This window comes from Mercenaria mercenaria, chromosome 16 (assembly GCF_021730395.1).
Source record: "Mercenaria mercenaria strain notata chromosome 16, MADL_Memer_1, whole genome shotgun sequence".
Taxonomy (NCBI): domain Eukaryota; kingdom Metazoa; phylum Mollusca; class Bivalvia; order Venerida; family Veneridae; genus Mercenaria; species Mercenaria mercenaria.
In genome coordinates, this window is record NC_069376.1 from 30,515,458 (window position 1) to 30,534,728 (window position 19,271).

General features: G+C 34.1%; 1 protein-coding gene across 5 annotated transcripts in view; it reads right to left on the reverse strand.

The window, feature by feature from the left end:
- The window catches only part of LOC128549573 (uncharacterized), a 33,014-nt gene extending 14,193 nt beyond the window's left edge, over positions 1-18,821 (reverse strand). Inside the window, exons 1-2 of one of the 5 annotated variants that reach the window (XM_053526550.1) lie at positions 18,607-18,821; positions 7,925-8,079 (exon numbers count right to left, since the gene is read on the reverse strand). In XM_053526550.1, coding sequence (XP_053382525.1) covers positions 7,925-8,015 — 91 coding nt within the window. In that variant the 5' untranslated portion in view covers positions 8,016-8,079; positions 18,607-18,821. Of the gene's footprint in view, positions 1-7,924; positions 8,080-9,255; positions 9,374-16,836; positions 16,985-18,606 lie in introns of those variants that run through there. The other 4 variants (XM_053526555.1, XM_053526551.1, XM_053526552.1 and 1 more) reach the window with 4 other exon arrangements.
- Positions 18,822-19,271: the final 450 nt, after the last annotated feature.

Below are 19,271 nucleotides of genomic sequence, written 5' to 3' on the forward strand. Positions count from 1 at the left end.
CTATTTCCAAACGAATGTATTGATAGAAATATGTTGTTTCATATCGATAATTCAGTTTTTTTTATTTTGCCATGGAAAGGTTCTGCCATGGCAATTTTGCCATGGCAAGTTTCTGCCAAGGCAATTTTGCCATGGCAAGTTTCTGCCATGGCAACTTTGCCATGGCAAGATTCTGCCATGGCAAAATTTTACCATGGCAATAAAAAAAAAATTCAAATATTTTAAAGGAAGTTTGATAATTTTAGTGATTATGAAATACAATACTGACAGAAACAGAGAAGATTTTAGATTTCTTGGCACATTTAAATCAGCAAGAACAGAATCTTGCTACATAGATTGTTTCACCATTACTGGGGTAAATGCTGATTGATTTTCAGCGGCAAGAAGTATTTTTTTACTTCCTTGTTTTAATGAATGAGAATGTATGAAATGTATTTGTAATATTACATAACAGTGACCGTGTGCCATATATTTTTCTATTTAGAACAATACAAATATTACTTAAATTACAGAACATATCTATTCATCAAATAAGTAAGTTTCTTTCGTTTATGGAATATAATATTAGTTATTATCATAGTATCCTGGTCTTTGATGTTATATATGACTCGAGAATTTTAGCAGGCTTGGATAATCTAAGCCGCGCAAAAAATCCAACAAAAATGTTTAGCGCTTTAAAGTTTTTTTTTATATTCTTCATCTGCATTCAGGTACATTTGTCAAATAACGTAAAGAGTAAGCATGTTTAAATAAAATATTTCTATTTTCATACTGACTGTATCTGACAACATCTGTAATTAATTAAAAATATTCGGGAATTTGGCTGTTAACATAGACGCAGTGCTTCCGCTGTAATAAATTACATGATCACCCCTAGTCCACTAATAAAAAGGAGTTAATAAGCGATAAACATGCAAACAGATATTGATTGGTAATAAAGTTCTCTGATTTCTACGGCTGTCTCAGGCGCTCCGAAAACAATTTACTTAAAATGTTGCATTATATCAATTCTTTATTGCATATGGCTAAAAATTTATATATTAACATGTAATTGTGTGAGTCTTCAAAATACGAGACAGTGGTTATATCGTATTTTTATTTAAGAAGAAACAGATATAATCTATAATGGATATAACAGACTAGTTTGGCTATACGGAAAGAAACAGATATTATAATTCACAATGTGTAGCAAAGCTGATTATCAAGTAACTATCTACTTGCAATGTACATTATATGTTATGAAATATAGTCATTTTTAATCCCCCGCCGTGGCGGAGGGATTATAAGAATGGTCTGCGTCCGTCCTTCCGTCCTTCCGTCCGTCCTTCCGTCCGTAACACTTTCGTGTCCGCTCCATATCTCCTAAACCCCTTGAAGGATTTTCATCAAACTTGGGTCAAATGATCACCTCATCAAGACGATGTGCAGAACCCATGAGTCAGCCTTGTCGGTTCAAGGTCAAGGTCACAACTCAAGGTCAAAGGTTTGAGCCTGCCATTTTGTGTCCGCTCTATATCTCCTAAACCCCTTGAAGGAATTTTATAAAACTTGGGTCAAATGATCACCTCATCAAGACGATGTGCAGAACCCATGAGTCAGCCATGCCAGCTCAAGGTCAAGGTCACAACTCAGGGTCAAATGTTTGAGCCTTCCATTTTGTGTCCGCTCTATATCTCTTAAACCCCTTGAAGGAATTTTATAAAACTTGGGTCAAATGATCACCTCATCAAGACGATGTGCAGAACCCATGAGTCAGTCATGCCGGCTCAAGGTCAAGGTCACAACTTAGGGTCAAATGTTTGAGCCTTCCATTTTGTGTCCGCTCTATATCTCCTAAACCCCTTGAAGGATTTTCATCAAACATGGGTCAAACGATCACCTCATCAAGGCGATGTGCAGAACTTATGAGTCAGCCATGTCGGCTCAAGGTCAAGGACACAACTGAAGGTCAAAGGTTTGAGCCTTCCATTTCGTGTCCGTCTCTATATCTCCTAAACCCCTTGAAGGAATTTTATAAAACTTGGGTCAAATGATTACCTCATCAGAACGATGTGCAGAAATTATGAGTCAACCATGGCAGCTCAAGGTCAAGGTCACAACTAAGGGTAGAAGGTTTGAGCCTTCCATTTGGTGTCCACTCTGTATCTCCTAAAACCCTTGAAGGATTTTCATCAAACTTGGGTCAAATGATCACCTCATCAAGAACTCATGAGTCAGCCAATGTCAACTCAAGGTCAAGGTCACAACTGAAGGTCAAAGGTTTCAGCTCTGTATCTCCTAAACCCCTTGAAGGATTTTCATGAAACTTGGGTCAAATGATCACCTCATCAAGGCGTTGTGCAGAATTCATGAGTCAGCCATGTCAGTTAAAGGTCAAGGTCACAGCTAAAATCAAAGGTTTACACTTTCACTATCCATAGCAGTGGCGGGGGATTTAGCTGTCGTTCAGACTGCCTTGTTATTTATTAACATGATACGTCAGCAGTGTAATTTTCAAATAGAAAAGACCGATAAAACGTTTTCCGTATACAGTACAAACGTATTTTCAATATTTTAGTAATGCTAACTTAAAGTAAATAGCTTGTATTGCGTATATATTTTTTTAAAAAGTAGTACTACAAATATTTTACAACGGAAAATATTTTGTCCAAACGATTCTCAGGCGAAAATAGAAGACTACTAAATAAGCATTTATAGCCAAAGTGTTATCTATGACGAATTTAAAGTATCTTTACAAATCCTCGCGCGATATAGTGTAAACTTAATGAATTTGCGAGTCGAATGTTAAAATATTATCCAGAGGTACCTACATTCAATCAAACAAGAAGCTGCGTTTAAGTGGCAGGGGCCAGTTTCGCATTTGGCCCCGGGTACGTTTTTAAATAAAATAGACATATGCACTTTACAGGCATATATATTCAACTGGTTATTTATGATGTGTATAGAACTAAGGATTCCTGCGTACGAGTTATTATTGTGTAAAATAAATATGTGCATGTATCGATTTTCCTAGCTCCATGTAGACGGCCGGGTCTAAAACTTTACCTGAGGTAACGGAAGTCAGACGAATTGGAAACAGTCATCCATCCATCCAGCTTCAGCTCAAAGTTGCGGAAAAGTAAACGGTCATGAGACACTTTTCTTCCCACTATTATTTTCATCAGGCCACATGCTTTAAAAGTATGCATGTGTTTTAGGTCTGTCATTTGCAGATAATACGGTACAGGTCGCGCAAGGTGTACATTTTGGGCCATTTTTGTGTAAAAATTTAGTGTCCTGAAACCTGCGTTTTACTCGTTTTTATCACAGAAGCAACAGAATCGGCAGACTGGAAATGTCACATAATGAACTGCTATGTGTATGCAAGAGATTCGCTCAATAATTGCCTTGAATTTGTCGAAATTGGATTTTTATGATTTTTTTCGCACTGGATTCAGCGCAGAGTTGTGGAGTTCAAATTTACCGTCCCTTGCCCCCATAAGTGATTCGGCCAAAATTAAATTTCGGAAAATCTCTTGATTTTGCGCAGTTTTAGGTAGTTTAGAACCTCTAGATTGAGATTTTAAACTTTCTGGGGACTTAAAACGCTAAATGAAGGCACAGCGGCTCAAAAATGTTACGGTGAGGACACATCAAGGTTTGAAAGTCAATATCTGTACAGACGATTTTTCAAAATTCTACCACTATTAACAGTGTAAAAACACCGTTTTCATTATTCTTAACCCACGTAGCGCATATTTAGCCAATCAGCTCTGCATTCCATCAATCAGGGGGATGCTTGGAGGGTGGGGACCCAATAAAATAGGCAAATAGGGGGTGGGGGCATTTTATTTTCGCAAAATGATGCGAATATGACTTTATTTCATTTTTACTGATAGAATACGTTGAATTACGCCAGAAAATGATAAAAACGGACGTATTTTACGTCATTGGTCTCGTAGCGACAAATTGTAAATTTTGGCTCATTTTGCGCGAGAGGGGTAGGCTAGTTTAGACGCTCACTTACAGATATCTTTTCATGCTACTAAAATATTTTTGTGTGGTTATATTCGCAAAAGAGGTATTAAAGTTCAGAACAAGTAAAATCCGCTTTTGGTTATAAAAAGAAAAATCTTAAAGTGGCAGGGGCCAGTTTCGCATTTGGCCCGGGTACGTTTTTTCAAATAAAATAGACATATGCACTTTACAGGCATATATATTCAACTGGTTATTTATGATATGTATAGAACTAAGGATTCCTGCGTACGAGTTATTATTGTGTAAAATAAATATGTGCATGTATCGATTTTCCTAGCTCCATGTAGACGGCCGGGTCTAAAACTTTACCTGAGGTAACGGAAGTCAGACGAATTGGAAACAGTCATCCATCCATCCAGCTTCAGCTCAAATTTGCGGAAAAAGTAAACGGTCATGAGACACTTTTCTTCCCACTATTATTTTCGTCTGGAAACATGCTTTAAAAGTATGCATGTGTTTCAGGTCAGTCATTTGCAGATAATACGGTACAGGTCGCGCAAGGTGTGCAGTTTGGGCCATTTTTGTGTAAAAATTTAGTGTCCTGAAACCTGCATTCTACTCATTTTTGTCACAGAAGCAACAGAATCGGCAGACTGAAAATGTCACATAATGAAGTGCTAGGTGTATGCAAGACATTCGCTCAATAATTGCCTTGAATTTGTCGAAATTGGATTTTTTTATGATTTTTTTCGCACTGGTATCAGCGCAGAGTTGTGGAGTTTTCAAATTTACTGTCCCTTGCCCCCATAATAAAAAGCAAAACATGCCCCGGGGTTATGATAAAAGGTGTTGAGGTATTTAGATTAAGGTGAAGATCATAATATGAAGGTCAGTGACATCTATATATAGATTACTTTGTATGTCTGCCACACGGTTTGTTGCGTGTAACTATGAACTAGATTTCGGCTGCTCTTTCTGATCTCTCTGTTGACCCTTTAGCCACGTAAAAGAAAAAATAGCCACATTAAAGCTTACGGAATGAATGACATCAAAGAAAAAGTACGGTTACAGCTTGTCCTTCTAGCCATATAAGTATGCAATGTAAGCACAGAGGAACAAACGAAGAGTTGAAGGAAAATGAAAAGGAAAATTTAGGCAGAACTTTGCGAAATAAGTAAAAGGTTATAGGACAGTTATTTACAACATATGATTTCGTTTAACTATTAACTTGTGATCTTTTTAAATAGAAGACAGACCAACAGATAGACAGACAAACAGTTTTTATTTACATTCAGGTTCTACAGTATGTATACATGAGAACAATATGATTTATTTTTGTTGGATTTAACGTCGCACCGACACATGATAGGTCATATGGGGACTTTCCAGCTTTAATGGTGAAGGAAGACCCCAGGTGCCCCTCCGTGCATTATTTCATCACGAGCGGGCACCTAGGTAAAACCATCGACCTTCCGTAAGCCAGCTGGAAGTTCCTCACATGAAGAATTCAACGCCCCGAGTGAGGCTTGAACTCACATCGATAAGGGGCAACTGATTTGAAGTCAACGACCTTAATCACTCGGCCACGGAGGCCCCATGATTTATTGTATTACCAAATGTGGGTGTATATATATACCTAGCAATCATATTAAAACAAACATTTACATCCATACATATAAAGCTACAGACCAGACCAGAATGTTTTATATCAAAAGGTGACCTTGACTTTGAGCTGAGGTTCGAATCGTACATGCAACAAATCAATTTATTATGGTTACTGATTGTGTAAAATTAGTTGAATATCAATCCATACGTAGTTACGTTAATGTCCAGATCAAAAACATGACCTGTTATTTTTTACCTTAAAGTGTGACTCTGACATATGAGATAAGGGTCTGGGTCTTAAACATGACATATTATCTCATTATTGGGAACATTTGTGCCAAGAATCTGATTTTGAAATCTCTGAATGAATGGTAGAGTTATTGAGCGGACATAAAACTGATGCGTTAAACCGCTGACACCCAAGTGTGACATTGACCTTGGAGCTAGGGTCTGGGTCTTGTGCATGACTCGTTAACTCGTTAATCATGGGAAGCAATTATGCTCAGTTACTTCAAAATCCTTTGATAAACAGCAGAATAATGGACCGGACAGGAAGTGTGAGAGTCGAAAGGACGCTGCCTATTTCTATGTTCGAAAAATGCGTGGGACAATAAGATGTAAGTATCTTATGATTTCGACATAACGAATGACTGTGTTTTAAATCTTTTAATGTCTAAAACACAAATATATATATCTTAATATTTGTTTTTGTTTTTGTTAAGTTTACGTCACAGCGACATATGAATAAGTCATTGGCGACCTTCCAGCTTTGATGCTGGAGGAAGACCACAGGTGTTCCTCCATGCATTTTTCCATCTCGAGTGGACACCTGTTTAGAACCACCGAGTTTTAGTAAGCCAGATGTATGGCATCCTCACATGAAGAATTCAACGCCGCTAGTGAGGCTTGAACATACCTTGGTGAGGGACAAGTGATTCTAAGCTAGCAACCTTGACCACTCGGCCACCCCGGATGACTCTATTTTTTATGAATGCATACAGATCAGACTACAAGATAATTACTTAACACATAAAAAGTAAGAAATAAATAAAAAACGAAACAGAAAGCTACAACATACCAATTTCTTCAAGATCACATCGTTATCAAATACAGGAAAAGAAATATTTATTAAGTAAGCCTCAAAGGAATATGAAAACTGATTATTGTTTATATATCCTCTACTAATCGTATGGTTAAATTTTTAATAGAAATTGTCAGCAAATCTTCAATTTCCCCTTTGATTTTATTCGGCAATATGAAAATAATTGTTATTCTTTATCCGGAAAAAAATGCATCTATAACACACTGTATAGTGTTTGGCATCAACTCTTTCAGATTTTCTTTCAAACTTTACCGACAACAAGTTTTCTTCTACAGATTTGATTCATATCAGTTTCATTATATCTGTGCGATAACACTCAAAGGAAAGTTAGTTGTAGGAGGCGAATTTCAGTTGCACTTTTTAAATCTCTGACAAGGAAATTTTATTTGTTTTATACTTGTCTTTTTTTTTCCTTTCATACGTTTCTTCATATCTTCTCCGATGAACAACGAAGAGACACGTTTTAAAAATACTGATATTTGATACAGCTTTTATTTCCTTTTAGGTAAGGTATGTCTTTAGTGTTCAAAACTAAGAAGCATTTACAACAAAATACTTGAACAGAACACTTTTAAAATGTAATCGCACATTTTACAGGTCTCTATGAATAATAGACGAATCATAACATGAAAAAATACTATAAATCCAAATCCAAGAACAAAAACATTAGGAAAAAAAATTGTTTATTACTTGCGGGTAGATAAATTATTCATATCTTATGTACAAAAATTATATTAAAAGAACATTGGTCAGTCATGTATGGGTCGGTGAAGTTAAGTTCCACATGTGTTTAGTTACATATGTGACCACAACACTTGTTGTTTCGTCAGGTAACCTCTCGAAATAATTCCGCTAATTCGAAATACAACTAAAATAGCCAGTTACCTGAGTCAGACTTGTGCAGTACTCGAGGAATTTGCAACATTTTTTCTTAGAGGAAACACGGAAAGTGATCTGTGTATTTAAAGCTTTATTATATTGAAATATATGTTTGAGCAATGGTGAAGTATTAAACCCAGATGTATCTGCTTTACACTTTACGGGAATGAAGTCATTAGAATATAAGCTACTATTTAGATGAATAACTGAAAATTACTGTATAACAGGTTTCATAAACCACGTAACAGAAAAAAAACATATAAAAATCAATTTTGCAGCTTTAATTGGGATAATGATATATTTAATCATGATATTATCAAATATCACATCATATCCTTTCATATCATATCAGAAACATATTCCTATTATAAAAATACGCACCTTTTACGAACTGTTTGCTATTATTAAGATTTTCCGATGGTGTGAATACCCATGGTGAATGCCAATCAGGTATATCTAAGGATTCGTCCATTATAGCACGTTGAACATCTGTCGGTGATGTCGAATTTCTTTGTGGTGTTCAACAATACGTTTACCTATAGTGAAACAGTAAATAAGAATGACTGTGCAGTCATTAATTGATTTTCATATCAGGTTACTACGTTCTGTTGGTCGCAAAAGATAGCAAATTTGTTTGCTCCATAACAACCGCAAGAAAAGTGCATTACTATATATTTCTTCGATATAATAAGACAAGTAGCAAAACACAATTTTTAGCCATGTCGAAGAAAGCCACACTTTGTGGTGAGATAAAGGAACATCTTTACAACGCCTAATCATGTTTTCGTAATGTTAATTTACCCTTTGATCAAAGATTGAAAAAACATTCTTGTTCACTGCTCTCTTCTATTCACACTTTGACAATTTGCAGATTAGTTTAAGGACATTTTTATCCAAAGTCAAGGATCCACTAAGTAACATTCCATGTCCACTCAACATCTTTGTTCCCTTTTCTTCCTACTTAAGCACTATTACCATGACAGAACTGAAGGCATTAGTTTTTTTGTCTAAACCAAACAGCTACAAAGGAATAATTTTTTAACAAATCCAGTAACAAGGAAATATGTAACATCATGGGGATCGGTGTTACTATATTTTCTGGTACTCTATGACAATGGAGTCCATTCATGTTGGTTTATGATAGAATACTTCTGAAGTCAATGTTGCTGGCTTGAGAAGGTATTATTATGATTTTCGTTGAATGCGTCTACATATTTTATGAGTTTCATAACAATATGCTATATTTCCTAGGCCATCGCTTGAACAAAGGACGGCAGACACAAATAAAACAGTTGGGTGAAAGGTGTTTTTCGATAATTTCAAAATGGTTCGGAAGGGTTTTACATCACAGATAAAGTCGTTTACTCAGGTAAAAATAATGATTTAAAGCTACTAAATGTTAGATATATAATTCTTCAGGTCTAGTGCAGATTTCATGGAGGGAGTCCGTGCATTATTTTATCGCAGGTGAACACATGAGTAGAACCACCGAACTTCCGTTATCCAGCTGGATGACATGAAGAATAACGTGGATAATTTAAAGCCCCGAGATAGGTTAGAACCCACATGGGTGAGGTGCAAGTTCACATCGGATTCCATAAATAAACTTTTTTCTAAACACTCTTAATTTACTAATCACAGTTGTATTATTTTACATGAAAGCCAAACAGATTGTGTTTAACAATAACTTGTGAGCAACGAATTTAACATACCTTTCACAAACAACATCTGATTCACCTGACTTTCCTTCAATATAGTAAGAACGTTTGTTTAAAAAAAACAAAAACAAAAAACTATCCATGCTAGACATTACTTAATAAATAACTCTGTACTTATATTTTAGGAGTTCGTCCAAAATGTTTGAATACAGTCGTAATGTAATTATTCATATTTGAAAAGGGTGTAATTGAAAACCTCATTATCCGCTTTGTACACTCAATAAATGTTGAATTATATCCAGTTTATACGGAATCCTGTTCGTGCAAATTTAACAATCCTTAAATCTAGCATGAATACATGTTTTTGGACAAGGCAACAGTGCGTTGGTGAGGCGAGAATTAAAGTGGCATGAACAGGATTCCGTAAGTTTGAAAGGTAAATTGCAGTCATATACTAAATACGTCATTAGATTTAAGATAAATTAGACAATATAAAGTTGTTTTAAACGGACAGACCGTTTTTGAAGTTTAATAATTTGAATTATTTTGCACAATCCTACTCATTTTGAACATTCTCTTAACGTACATTTTAAGCCATTAAAAACACTAGTGATATAATCAGATATATATTTCACAATCAGTGAGAAATAAAACAGGGTATAAATTTGAAAGCTATAGTTGTCCTCTTTATTTTAAATTGACCGTGATTATTGACATTAGATCCTCTTATCCCTTAGCCTGCTGGCGGCAAGTGATTCTGTTTTGCGACCAGTGCAGACCAAGACCAGCCTGCACAGCCGTGCAGTCTGATCATAGTCTGCACTGTTCGCAATTCAGTCAGTAACTTTTTGGTACGCATCCCTTTTAACAGTAATGGTAAAGTCCAAGTTGAAAGAAGGACAAGTTTATTATAGAAATTTATTAGGGTAAGGGTTAAAGTCCTCACAAAATCAGTTATCAGAAGCTATTTTCTCACATTCAGCATGTCGTCATTAGACATCACCAAATTGAAGATTCATGTAAAAACTGTTGTTTTCCTTTTTTTAGCAAATAAAGATTTAAATTTAAAAAAATGCCCAAAATCAAACTTAGAAATTGTTGTGTCATATTGTCGATGACGTTATATTAACGCAGTGATATTTAGTTACATTCCTGTGGTAATGTTTTCGATAGGTTAACACAATTTCACCATTTATCATTAAATATAGACATGTGTAAATAATGTGTACAAAAAATTTATTTACACTCCAGTTTTTTTTTTCTGTAAACGTTTTCGTCAAAATAATACTAATCTAAACATATGCTAACGACTGGACAGGCTTGTTTTTAGTTAACGTACTATACAAAACATGTTCAGCTGACAGCAGATGTAGAGAATAATATAATTTGACGTTCACTTTTAAAACGACAAACCTGGTTTGATTTTTATCTTTACTAGTCAAAAACATGTCCAGCTATTAACATATATTGAGCTGAATATAATACAATAACATTTACAACAAACAAAACTGACTCCAATATTTAAAATCTTTTCATTAGCAAAGTCTATTTTTAGATTCTTCCATTTTTTCGCAAAGAATAAAAAAATCAAATTACATAGATTAAAATTGCATGTCCGTTTTGTAACGTTAGTGCACCCATTCCTTTTATTCAATTTTGCAATGTGGTTTCAAAGCCAGAAATTGATTATTCTTACGCACTGGTACATGCATTGTATGAAACAGTAGAGTTTTCAGATGACAACGATAATAACTGACAGCTATTCAAAGTTTGCGATCAATATAGTCATAGTTTGTTATGGTTCGGTTTATATACTACTTTTGCAGTTGTTTCTTTAATATGATTTTATAAATCTATCTATTAAAGGTCAGGTCAATTGCAAAGCAAATTATATTTCAATGATAAATGTCAATATGCTTTAGTGCGTATTCAAATAACAGGCTTGACTGTTTACAATGCTGCAGACATTAAACAATACCTCCTTTGAATATTCTTGCTCATCTTTGTGTAGTACAAGAAATTTCCTTCCAAACAGAACATGCTGTTGCTTTTCCAGTCACGCTGTTTGAATATGATATCATGTAGACACTCCAAGTAAGCGCTGCTATTACTTGATAAACAAACGGATTATAGATAACTGTCAAAATTATGCACGAAGGTAAGAGTATTGATATCCGGGCTATCTGATTTCAAGGTGCACCGGCGGGAACGGTCTGATAAAAGTTAGTAGCCCAAGAGAATTTTACGGTAGCCCCCGGGATCTGAAAATGGGAGTTCTGAAACCTGGAAAAGGGGATATTGTTCCAGGTAAAAAAGAGACAACTATGCTAAAGCAATATTGTAGGCTTAGAGGACTAAATATCAAGTCTAGAAAGAATCATAACCTAACTTTTATTAAATAAAGGGAGGTCATTAAAAGGAAAGCAAACTTCAGTTATGGTTCTTGTACACAACCATTTCTCTCACTGACTTCTAATTTTGTGTACAGTTTGAAAAAAATACCTTCATCACTTTAAAAGTTATAACGAGACATATCAATTGAATCAAGGGAGATAATCTAATAATTGAAGTGTACACACAGCAATATACTTTAAAGTCTTCAGAATCCATCTTTGCCTTTGTATGCAGTTTAAGTAATTTCCTTCGACAATTTCAAACTGAATGTCACTTAGGATAAAACAAATTGGTCGTTTGTATAAAATAATTCTTTTAGAAAAAGTGAATCGTATCGACACAAACAGAGTTTAATTTGTGAAAAGAAAGTCGCAACTGAACTTTTTACCGACCCTAGATTAACTGAAGAAAATTAATGGTTAATTGAAGTGAAGCACTACCAAAAATATACTAAGAAATTTTTTTTTTTTTACTGACTACTGAAATTAATGAAAATTTCAATTATTCCCACTAGTTTTCCCTAAGTTGCATTGAGTCTTATTATAATATGAGCGTATTCATTAAAGGAAAAACATCAGAAGCAAATAGCATGGATATGCAATGACTTTGATTCTCCTTAAAATCAAGTGGAATGGCGATTATGTTTCAAATTGTTATTGTCCGTAACTTTATTCACAATCAAGTTGGAAAATATACGTATATGATTACAGAAGAAAATTCGTATTGTTAAATGTTTACCATACAATATAATAGTATTTAATATAATATGTGTTTTAAAAGTAACGTCGACGTAACAAAAAACATTAAATATCTCCGCGCGGTATAGTATTATATATGTTTTAAGTTGAAACCTGAGAATATACAAACACCTATATCATAGGCAAGTATATAAGAATATTAAAGTTTTTTTATGGGAGTTGAAAGTAAATATTTAACTTTTTGCATTACAAAAAAAAACAGATCTAGGTTATGTAACACATCAGTTACTTGAATTTTAAATATATTCTAATTAGAAAGTGTATATACCAATAAGCTGTATCTGGGAAAAGGAAGCTATTTCAAAAAAGTTCGATAAAGCATTTTTAAAAAGTCATTAACGTTAGAAATGCGTGTTTCCTGAGCGCCATTGTGTAAAAATAAACGTCAAAAGTGCTATACTATAACGCATGTAAAATGATAAAATTAACAAACAAGATACACTCAACGTTATCGCATTAATTGCTTGGCAACATATCCGTTTTTTTTTTTACATTATTCCTTTGAACTCCAGGTCTTTTCTTTTTTGCTTTCAATATTAACGCCCGTCTTTATTATACTTCATTGGTCAAAACTATGTTCTTGACATATGCATGACTTTGTTGCATAGGAAATGAAGCTTTCGCCACATTGACTTTTTGCGTATTTTTTCGTCTTGCATTGCATATAATATACCTTTATCATAAATGTGGCTACCAAAACCAACTTTCACTTCCTGCATGTCAGATGTACATTTGATTATTTATTTTAAGGATATGAGTATTTTAGAATCTATAGAATATGATTTCAACAGCACAACTGCAATGAATTTTACATTGACCTTGGAACTAAGCTCTTTAACATACATAATGAGACCAAATTGATTAACATATTTAATAAAAAATATCGGGCGTTGTTATTTTCATTTTTCATGTGTTCAAATTACTAAATTGTGCAATCAACGTTCAGTAAATTTTGGTAATGGACATTGTCTTCATCAAATTTTTGTGATGTGAGTGTCTTGACGTACTAATAACTGGCCGATATAAAGATTTATCTTGACTCCTACAAGTTTCTTGCATTCCTATTGGTCAATAGACGTCACGTGGAGACAGGATATATTCCATATCCTGCAAGTACGTTGCAGATATGAATTTTGATTAAAATAAAATGGCTGCCGCATCGCTGGCGTACTTGAATCAAGTCAGATTATCAATTAGCTCAAGCGATCGATATCGTTTCCGAGAGTAAATTTAGCGTTTTCTTGCCGTTTTCATTCTACTTAGTTTAGGCTCGTGAAGTTTTACAAAAGTTAGCCGCAAGAGCGGAATAACTGTGTACAGTATACACGGATGTTGAAATCTTGTTTTATGTTAAATCATCTTAAAACAAAGGAATTGACATATTTGTTACTCAGAAGTTTGTTGCAGGATCATTTAATCTACGTGCAAGATAAAGGATTTAACAGGAAACGGGATGAAAGCCGAAGTTTCAAGATATTTCCGACATCGTGAAATTCAGTGATTTTGGAAAGGATGGAACAAAAAGCTTTTTTGTGTTTCTGATCGAAACCAGTTCATAACCTGTGTAAATGAGCTTTTGTATTTCGTGATTTAATCAAAATAAATGTCATTGTGCATTTTATGGCTAGTGTAAATCAACTATAAACAAAACATGATGACCAAACAAATGACTGAATGATTCAAGTCTGCACTGTAAGTAGCTTTGTTAATTTACAAAATGTGTCTATTATAGCATGCAATTAAATGTTGTCGGCAAGATAAAATCGTTACACCTTTTGTTGTTGACAAGATACGGGATATACGCTGTGTCGAAAATCCATAGCCTCTCGCCTGATATGGATTTCCTCGACAGCGTATATCCCGTATCCTGTCACCAACAAGCAGTGTAACTAATAATATCAAACTACACTTGTGCAATGTAGAGTCATTTTACCTATGCTCCACCAGTTTTACATGCATTTTCTCGGAACAAGTTAAAAACTGACAAGTTTGTGGAAAACGTTTAGTTTCTGATGTGACCTTTATTGGTAAATTTGCACCCAAGCGTTTGACTGACATTGATCAGGATAAAATATAGTGCGATTCAAACTACTGGGTATAAAACACTAAATTTTAAAGTGACATTTTCCTATGCTCGACAAGACCGATTTCATTTTTCAGAGGTAATTGAAAAATCAAACAAACAAATATTTTTAATGGTCAACACTTAATGTTTTCTAGTTTTGTTTACAGATTTGAAAACCAGTAAGTTTCAGACTTTCAAACAAGAGATAGAAACACCTACCTAAACAGCGAGATTAAGGAACATTGGTAAATAATGTGTCTGCATTATCCATCGAGCGGGATTAAAGAACATTGGTAAATAATGTGTCTGCATTATCCATCGAGCGAGATTAAGGAACATTGGTAAATGGTGTGTCTGCATTATCCATCGAGCGGGATTAAGGAACATTGGTAAATGGTGTGTCTGCATTATCCATCGAGCGGGATTAAGGAACATTGGTAAATGGTGTGTCTGCATTATCCATCGACTAATTTAACAAGAACAAGTCAAATGTCCATCAAATCAAAAGTTTAATCATTTTATCTTAACTTGTCCTACGGCGCGGTGAATCTTTTTATCTCAAGTGTCTACATGATGCAACTAATGAAGGCGCCATTTTTGTTTTGATCTGAGCGTGTTTGTTTACATCTTAAATTTTGCACTAGTCAGTTTCTTCCCCCTTCTGCATGTATTATTTTTCTGGTATGTAGATGTAGTCTATTATTTTTGGTTCGTGTACAAAAGCTAAGGTAGAAACAACTGACCAGGGAGAAGGAGGAGAAAAAAATCAACTGGCTGGTTTGCTTTTCCTTTGTTTTTACAAAAACTAAGCGGACAAAAACTAAGCAAGCGTCTGAAAAAAAAAAAAACACACTATTTTATTCCACCCTGTTTTGTTTCTTTTTTTTTTTTTTGTGAAAAGACAAAATAGGGGTAAACTAACCAGGAGACGGACGGGGGAGAAAAAATCAACCAGTTTGCTTTTTCTTCTTTGTTGATGCAAAAAAAAAAAACTCGTGGAAGAAATCAACCAGGGGAGAAAAAACCAACCAGTTGGTTTTTCTCCCTTGTTGATGCACAAAAACTATGAATTATAACGTCATGAAATCGAAGGGGTAATATTAACGCAGTAATATTATGTTGCGTTCCTGTGATAATGTGTTCGATATTTCAACAGAGTTTAACTATTTAGCATCAAAAAGACAAGTGTAATTAATATATTAACAAGAGGTCATGATGACCCTATATCGTTCACTTGCTAAACTTGGCCTTGGAATCATCAAGATCCAGTTTCACGAAGATAGGGTCATAAATGGTGACCAAGTTTTTGATCCATTATGACCCAATTTCAAAGTCGACCTAGGATTCATCAAGATAAACATTCTTACCAAGTCTCATGCATGCAGATAGAGTCATAAATGTGGCCTCAATAGTGTTAACATGTCTTTCCTTTGATTTGACCTTATTACCTAGTTTTGACCCCATATGACCCAGTTTTACATTTGGCATAGGAATCATCAAGATAGACATTCTGTTCAAGTTTCAAGAAGATATGGTTATAAATGTGGCCTCTGAGCGTTAACAAGCTTTTCCTTTGATTCAACCTGGTGACCTAGTTCCTAGTTTTGATCCCACATGACCAAGTTTAGAACAGGGCCTCGAGATCATAAAGATAAACATTCTATGCCAGTTTGTAGCTAATCAAAGCATAAATGAAACCTTTATATGGCTGAAAGAGCACAAATAGAAGGTTATGCCCTTTTGGCTCTTTCAGTGGTCAACCAGGGGTAGTAACGCTAGAACCTATGATTGGATCTGACGAATTCATCATGGAATCCAAGATCTATTTTTGTTTAAGATATATTGCAGGTTTTAATCAAATCAGACTATAAATGAAGTCTCTATATGGCTGTAAAGGCCAAAATAGCAAATTATGACCCTTTAGTGGACCGTTACACTGGAATCCATGCTGGGATCTGGTCAGTTTTCGAAAGGAACCAAGATATTATGCCAATACAAGTTGCGTGCAAGTTTTTCTATCGTGTTCACAAGCCAAAATAGCAAATGTTGGCCCTTTAAGAGCCATAACTCATGAAACAATGATGGGATTGGGCCAGTTTTCGAAAGGAGCCGAGATATTATGCCAATAAAAGTTGTGTGCAAGTTTGATAAAGACGGACGGATATATTCTCAATATCTGTTTTACGACTGTACATGTTTTGTTCATTTGAGTTAAATACTCTATTTCGACTCTGTACGTCTTATATATGTCTTGCTTTGATGACGTACAAAATGTACTTCGTTACGTCGGTTGACGTCGATGCAATTTCGTTTTATATTACGTTTAGTTAATATGTTCATTGCAGCTGAGTGTTACCATCCTTACATTATATGATCAATAGTTACAAGCAAGATATTCAAAAAATGTGTCACACCTACCGTTCATGTTTCGTTAGATGACTTTCCTTTAAAATAGGAATTAATTTTATTTTTCAACAAATGATTATTTCACTCAAACATTTTCCTAAATCCTTTTCATTTAACCAAGTCTATTTTTAGGACTCTTCCATCATGTTTGAATGTAATACAGATGATCTGATGTATTGATGTTTTGTAACGTGACAACTACCGGTTTTAAGATTTACCCGATAATTCATGCGTATGATTTGTTAACAGCATGGTTAAATACCGCAAATCTTATTAAAGATAATAATAATAAAGTTTACAACTATTCAAAGCTTTTTTATAGGATAGGTTTATTGACTACTTTGACAGGTAGTTTTAACATGATTTGTTAAATATATAGACAGAATACCATGCTAATTGCAAAATTACAAATTCCAGTTATGTTAAGGCCATTCTAATTACAAACTTACAAATGCCAATTATTTTTAAAACTTACTTATGAAATGCTGGATCAGGAATCCCAAAATAATTGCCTAATGCGCGTTCAAATAAAAGGCGTATGCTTTCATAATTTTGCAGATATCAAGAGATGCATCATTTCTGTCGTTCCCCAACTATGTACATTTTTCTTTCTTTTGAAAAATGTTACCTAAACATTCATAAGCAAGCAAGTTTGTTCCCAACAAAAAAAAAACACAAAATGTTAGCCAACAAAATTAATCCCATGGAGAAAAGACAACTAAAAATCTACTTATCATCTAAAACAATTGTTGGCTTAGTGGACTAAATATCATAGAGCAGTTTTTGTTCTTTAAAGACACATACAATTATTATTTGTTTAAGAATATAGCCTAACTTTATTAGTATTAGATAAGTGTTTAAAAATGTTCAATTATAAAAAACAAATGCCTTTGAGAAAGGAGTACAAAGAGGTAGCTATTCATTTGATACAAACACATTTAACATTTATCAGCTTATTTTTTGGTCCTAGGGAGCCTAACTCAAAGGTCCCATAAGTCCTTAGGTGGTCGTTACGTCACTTTTTCTTGCTCTTAGGGACTTCTTTGATTGACTCAGTCTAGGTACTTTAAATAAAGCCGTATCTTAAGGTAATACATTGGTGCCTTATCTATATCGTAAATAGATTGAAACTGAAGAAATTAAGTTTTGTATTACTTTTTGAATAAATTTTCATTAACAATCTAGCTTTTCCCGTTCCTGTTCTTTTATTATAATCGATATATATGTAATATGTGTTTATTTGTTTTCTCGTCTGCCTGCAAGGCAACTATCATATGAACTCGTATAAAGTTACCTTAATATAAGTATTAAGCAATGGCGTTTTATCTAGTAAAAAGAACATAGAGGTACGAGTATTAACGAACATTTGCAAAGGTCTTCAAATGACCTCAGACATGATGGTCACTTTTTGAAATGATGGTACACAATGTCATGTATAAACCTTCCGATGTTCATCAAAACATTTTTTTTTTTTTGAAATCTAAACGTGTATAGAATGTTGAATATTTCAATCAATATGATATAAATTGATATTTCGTATGTTAGCTATATAATACGGATACTTCTGTCTTAAGTCATATATTTTGTTGTGTGATTTACGCATCTATTCGGACTCCTACTTACCAGGACATTTTTTTTAAGAATATTGTTTCAGTCTTTCAATTAAGATGTTCCCTTTTTTATATAATCTATTAGCTACATGTAATTCAGTGATTGATAGAATATTTTTGTTGCATATGCATATCTGAAACTCTGTGGTACGGTCAAAATAAATGTACTTGCCTAATGCAGATTTTGGTACTCCTAGTCCTACAGCTTAGTAAATATTTCTCAACTGCCATTTATTTACTAAATTATATTGTAGACGCGCATTTTTATTTCACTCTAAATGTTCACAACGCTCAAATGTAAATTTATAAACGTTTTACCACTGTTACAAAACGTGGATGATAGGTTAACTAAATTTCGCATCCTTTCATAATCATTTCAATGTTCAGACACATCATTAAAGAAATGTTAGTAAACAGACACGTCAGTAAAGAAATTTTAGTAATCTTCAAAATAAAATATAATAGCATATCAAGTTTAGCGGTCAAAAAACTGTTTAATGTATTGAAATGGCAGTATACGTTTTCAGATATATTTGCATCATAATCTAAACACTGCTATTTATCGCAAAAAGTACCTATAATACTATGGATTAAATGGTCCGATGAAACAGCATTTAAATGTTAATAGCGTAATGAATCTTTTTTTTTTTTTTTTTCAGTTGTTTGCATCTCATTATGTTTATTATGAACATAAGTTGCGGTGTCAATTAATTGCACTTGTAAAAGATGAGGAAAAGGCTCTTGACAACTTCGTTCGAGCAATATAAACAGACAGAAACTTTAATGCCGGAACTGTAAATGTAAGAAAACTCAAACGATTACAGGGAAAAAAACAAC